The 6,443-nt window shown below is 39.8% G+C and overlaps 1 protein-coding gene across 1 annotated transcript in view; it reads left to right on the top strand.

Moving 5' to 3' along the window:
• Window positions 1-6,189, top strand: part of LOC144966008 (potassium voltage-gated channel protein Shaw-like) — a 76,796-nt gene extending 70,607 nt beyond the window's left edge. The window contains exon 5 of the mRNA XM_078901987.1: window positions 2,813-6,189. Coding sequence (XP_078758113.1) covers window positions 2,813-3,943 — 1,131 coding nt within the window. The 3' untranslated portion in view covers window positions 3,944-6,189. The remainder of the gene's footprint in view (window positions 1-2,812) is intronic.
• The last annotated feature ends 254 nt before the right edge of the window (window positions 6,190-6,443 follow it).

Below are 6,443 nucleotides of genomic sequence, written 5' to 3' on the forward strand. Positions count from 1 at the left end.
ACACTTTTGTATAGTTTTAGATTACACCATTCATAGACTAAAACAACCCTTAATCTGTCAAAATTTCTTAAATCCGAAACTTTTCTGAAGTCTTTGCAAATTTAAACTTCTATTTTTTCAAAACTTTAAACAGAAAAAAAATGATCTTTTAAGTGGTGCGTTCAATCAATTCCTACTTGGCGAGATAATATGTGGCTCACTGTCTCAAAACGGTGTTCTGTTTGTTGGGATGAAGTATAATGTAGATCCTGGTAATTGAATTCACCGCCACAAACATAACCCATAAAGAAAGACCAATCTCCCTTGACATTTTACAACAACGATGGAAACTTTTCGGTCACATACTACGCAGGGACAAAAACATACCAGCTAACCAAGCCATGTCGGGATATTTCCAAAAACACGGGAACCTTTTCAGAGGAAGACCGATCACAACACTCCCTGTGATCCTAAACAAAAACCTCACAACACTTGGACAAAGCATTAGTCTCATAACGGCAGGGGACCTTGAAAATCTGAGAACCCTAGCAGAGGACCGGCAATATTGGAGACACCTCACACAGGAAATACTGGAAACAGCCAAGGCGACCCGATCTTTCGGTCGAGACGCGAAAGGCATCTAAGTCAAGTAAGTCAAACATAACCCTTAGGGTTTTATTTCTATTCGTTACTGGGAGAATGAATTCAATTCCTAACAATGCAACAACTCAAAATTTCGTATTTCTAAATTTCCTTATTGGTATCCAATCTACCCCAACCAACGTTTGCATATTAGCAGGTCTGATAACTGAACACGATTATGGGCTTGTTATAACATTGTTGTAATGGACAATATTTTGTGTTAGTTTGAGAATATTTCCATGACAACAAACTTATAACAATTTGGGTTATCAGGCCTGCAGACCCGCCGACTCCGAATAAAACCGTTATGAGACTGTGGGCCATTCATTAAAGCACGAAATCATGGTTAATGTTTGAATGAAGACATTGAACTTGGAATCAGACCAGATAAAAAGTAGAATGGCACTAATGACACAATCTGTCTGAAATCTCCTGTCCGTGGTTCAAAACAACATCACTGATAGAAGTTGCTTGAAGGGACGCATTTGTTTCAGGTCATGGAGGTTTTCCATTCATCAGTCCTAGGAAAGACTGTCATAGTGCCAGATGTAGTCAGTTTTCTGTATATCTGCTTCCGGATCAAGGGGCCGCTGACCAACAGCAACCGACCGGCAACATGAAGAACGAGAAATGATGCCTGTTAGGCGATATTACACTTTTTCCAGACAGTGACACCGCTGACAACAGTCAGGTATTCATTTTATACCTGAGTACGACGAGAGAATGTGAGTAAAGAACTTTTTCCAAGGACTCAACTATGCGCCGAGCGAGGCTCGAACCCAGGAACTTCCGATCCGAAAGCGAGTGCCATACGACAAGACCACATAGCCGCAAAATTCTTCAGCTAGTTCACTCCAACATAATACTCGATCGTTGTATTTTTACGAGCCGTTTGCATAGGCTGACGCCAGTAGAAAAATAATCAACTGCCTGTAGTTAGATCAGAGACGGAACGATTCTTGAGACATCCCCGCGTTCCAATGTAAATGTATCACCTCTGAATATCTTCTATTACAAGTTGTCAGTACATCTCTGAGGCCAGGAGATAAAATTACTCTCGATTCCATTTGACCAGAAGCTATCTTTACTATAAATATCTATTAATGAAAACAATGATCAGTACTTTAAAAGAAAATATCTGAAATCAGAGACTTCAGACTTTCAAATAAAACTGTAATACCATATCAGCCAACTCGAGTATTTTGAGCATTTATATAGCGCAACATCTACTAAACGTGACCAAAGAGCTGCACAAGGGGTCATAAACTAAGCTAGGCTTAACGTATTGGACGAGACACGACACCTGTTAAGCGATATGTATTTCAATTGTTTTGGTTTTTTACGACTGAGACAACGCTGTTAAAGGTGAGAGGATGTAAAGAACCTTTTCCAAGGACTTAACTATGCGTCGCTCAGAACAGGACTCGTACCGTGGACCTTCCTATCCGAAGGCAAGTGTATTATTACAATACCACATAGCCACACAAGAAATCTCAATGACTACACATACGGTACAGTTGACTACTGATCCCACACGCGAGGATTTTATATCTAAGTATTGCAGTGTTAAGATTAGCAATTTGTGGTCGCCGCGATTTGTATTTTACTCTGAAAAACACACTTTTATTTGACCCACCCAAACATCGATCAATTTTGATGACCTCCACCTGATGTGTGAGGCATTTGATATGTTTGTCATGCAAACTGTACAGACATTTTTTTTCATGCGATCGATGCGCATCAACCAACTGTAAGACTATAAACCTAAAATAGAACAGGGGAAGGGTGGGGGGGGGGGGGGATGTTTGGCGTTTTAGATTGGATGGCCATTGTAAAATATTGTGCACATGGTATGCATTTTCAATCTAAAAGAAATATGAAACCTGAATAAAATATGTTAAATTTATTTTTTGAGGGAAATAAAAATATTTTCTTAAACTGCACCTTCCCTCTTCCCCCCCTTGCCCTCTTCAAAACAAAACAAAACAAAATAAAACCAAACAAAGCAAAACTAGATTTTTCGGAATGTTTTTGTAATCATTTTAAAGTTATACTCATCGGTATTTGATTCACTTTGAAATTTTATCAGATTAAAATGATGGCTCGTTCTCCAGTACTAATTTGATATTTCCTTTATTTTTCTCTCTCGCCTCCCCCCCCCCCCTCCCCTCCCGTCATTATCCTTATCAAGGCATATGGTATCACATCCTTCCTTTTCGTGGCTGCCTCCATCGCCGGCTTCTGTCTTGAGACCCTACCAGAACTCCGAGCAAAGGCGTACAACAAATCAACCACTTGTAACGGTGAGAAAAAAACATACGAAGTCATCATGACATCCCACGATGCGCTCAACGTCCTCGACGTCGTCTGTACAGTATTTTTCAGTCTTGAACTTGTTATCCGATTCTTCGTCTCTCCAGCACAGCTCAAGTTCATACTAAACCCAATGAACATAATTGACCTCTTGGCCTTAGTGCCGCTTTATGTTCAGGTCATCTTTGATCAATCTAACCTCGAATCATGTTATATGAATGAACGATTCGTCATCGAAGTTATGTTCATTTTACGAATCTTTAGAATGTTTCGAATATTTCATCTTGTCAAACATTATCAAGCGTTGAAAGTTCTTGTATATTCTCTAAAGGCAAGTCTTCAAGAACTGCTAATGCTTTTCATCTTCCTTCTCATTGCCACGCTGATTTTCTCAACTATGATCTACTACGCCGAGCGCAGTGATGGAGGCAAAACTCAGTTCAACACAATCCCTATCGGATTTTGGTGGGCCATCATCACCATGACAACAGTAGGATACGGGGATGTGGCGCCTTCTACACCTATAGGATACGTCGTTGGCACAGCGTGCTCCGTGTTGGGTGTACTCTTACTGGCCTTGACCTTCCCTGTCATTTCCAACAACTTTACATTATTTTACACGCACGTCAGGTCAAGGTCAATATCTCCACGGGTCAGGGAGGAGGAGAGCATATATGAAGATGACGAGGATGACTTTCCAGAACACCCACCGGATTACGGGTCAATATCATTTAAAATGCACAACATACAACACCCTATCAAACCGGAGCCGCAATCTACCCAAACACAGTCAGTAATGAACGGAAACGCCAACAAGACCCCACCTGATCTCCGGCGTCTTTCCTCATGGTCAATGCCTCTGGCAAAATTCAGCGAGAAGATTGTTGACGATGACGTATTTCAAGATCCGTCAGACGATATTCTTGAGGATGGAGATGACGGTGATGGGGATATTATGGCTTGCCGACTCACCATCAAGGACAGCCCTACTAACGTAATATCCACATGAGGATTTTCTAACTCTGCACCTGACAGATGCAATTTTTACATTATTTTGAATACCCAGTAAAATAATTGCCTGGCAAATGGGCGATCAAAGGATTGAGAGCAACCGACATCAATCTAGTCTTTGTTGTTGCTTTTTGATAGCCGAAGAGATGATCAACTTACACTTCATTCTGCCTGACACATTATAAGATTTAATGATACACATTTGCAGGCGTGTAAGTTACAACTATTGTTTGCTATTATTTTACCAGCCATAATTGGCGAGCATTTGATAGAGGGTCATACTACCAATACTCAGCATCCATCTATTCCACATAATATACTATATCATATTATTATGATGTGTTCCTCCTCCAATCTCTCCGATCTTTCTAAACACAAATTATTATAACGCTTTTGTTACCGTCGAGTCAACTAAAGAGACTAACTAAAATTGATTGAAGATTACAAAAATTTGTGTTCTTTTCACTATTATATTGATTTTGAAGCAGCTACGGCAGAGTTTTGTGCTTGTTGCGGGGGGTTCGAGTCCAAATGATAAGCTCAATGTTTGGGTTCGAACCTAGTATGCGCGCTATGGCCATTGTTAACAGCTACGCCACTTAACCTACATCACAAAAGGTTCAGGTTTAATCTTGGGATGATTAAAAATAGTCTAAAAGTCTCCTATAACTGACTGTAATAATAAGTGAGTCAAGCCAATAGTAACACCCAATACAATAATCACAATTTTATACACAATTTTAATTAGATGTTACAGGAAAAGATAGAGAGAATAAATGGGATGTAAAATGAAAATAATGGATGATGTATTTTATACATTTAAAACTATTAATCCTGTATTTATTTGATCACAGGAAGAATGGATCTGATTGAATGGATCTAATTTATTATCTATTTATTTATTTATTTATTTATTTTATTTAATCATATGTGTCATTGTGTTTTAATTTGAGAATGGTATACGCCCGTTTGGCTATCTTCAATCCTTGCTTTGGTACCCTTCTCGGGACGAGACTGGAGTAATCAAGTTCAGGGATTGGTTCTAGTTCCTCACGGACTTTCTTTAAAGCAAGGACTGTTTCTTCTGTGGCGACGATTGTTCTGGAGTGCCACGGATTGTTCTGGGTCTCAGGGTTGCTCTCGATTTCCAAGGATTGTTCTGGGCTGCCAGGGAATCTAGGGAATGTTCCGGTGACAGGTGATTGTTCTGGGCTGCCAGGGAATGTTCTGGTGACAGGTGATTGTTCTGGGCTACTGGGGAATGTTCTGGTGACAGGTGATTGTTCTGGGCTGCCAGAGAATGTTCTGGTGACAGGTGATTGTTCTGGGCTACTGGGGAATGTTCTGGTGACAGGGATTGTTCTGGGCTGCCAGGGAGTGTTCTGGTGACAGGGATTGTTCTGGGCTGCCAGGGAATGTTCTGGTGACAGGGATTGTTCTGGTGACAGGGATTGTTCTGGTAACAGGGATTGTTCGGGACTGCCAGGGAATGTTCAGGTGACAGGGATTGTTCTGGTGATAGGTGATTGTTCTGGGCGACCAGGGAATGTTCTGGTGATAGGTGATTGTTCTGGGCTACCAGGGAATGTTCTGGTGACAGGGATTGTTCTGGTGACAGGGATTGTTCTGGTGACAGGTGATTGTTCTGGTGACAGGGATTGTTCTGGTGACAGGTGATTGTTCTGGGCTGCCAGGGACCTTCAATTAAGAGTTTGAACAAAAAGGTCTAAGAGCCAATTCTAGTTTATCTTTAGCCACCGTTTCGTCCTTGAACGACAAACCATAACAGTTTTCATTTGCCGATCAAAGGTAAAGGAGAAGCGGTAACTCCGTGATAATGGTAATAATCATAATTATTACCATTGTATGTCTAACATCAACTGACAGTTGAACTATCTTACACGATGAGAAGTTAATAGAGTTATGTCCCTTATATTTTATAATTTAGGAATTATAATTATGATTATGATGTGTGGTAAGGGATTGACAGTTGTTAACAGACATTATATAATATACAAATTGAATATATATTATGAAAAGAATAGCATGGATCAAACATAAATGTTAACTTTAGAATAATATACTTATAGCTATAGTTTTGTACAAATGTTTCAAAACGAACAGCCGATCCCTACAAGTAATCGATTTGAATATCGCTGTAACAAGCGAAACCCTGTTTTAGAATTAATGGTTCAGAGGTTCGTATAATTTTATAAATTTGTGCATTGAGGAAAAGAAGAAAAACACACGCCACGACTTATTAAAAATCTGACTATAATTACAATGACAGCTAGTCTCTTAATAGAGACGCCATTTTGAGGGCATAAGCGCCCCTCGAGTCTTGTTTAATTAAGATTGGAGAAAGAGTAAACTTAACAGGAGGTATGCAGACAATTTAACAGGTAGATATTCAAAGCCTTGAACAGAAAGCAAAGGGTAAAAAACAACGTTCCGTTAATAATGTTTAGGTTTTCAATATCTTGGCCATTGCATGCCTT

Source organism: Berghia stephanieae, chromosome 1 (assembly GCF_034508935.2).
Source record: "Berghia stephanieae isolate SIO BIC M18660-M18661 chromosome 1, UCSD_Bste_1.3, whole genome shotgun sequence".
Classification (NCBI taxonomy): domain Eukaryota; kingdom Metazoa; phylum Mollusca; class Gastropoda; order Nudibranchia; family Aeolidiidae; genus Berghia; species Berghia stephanieae.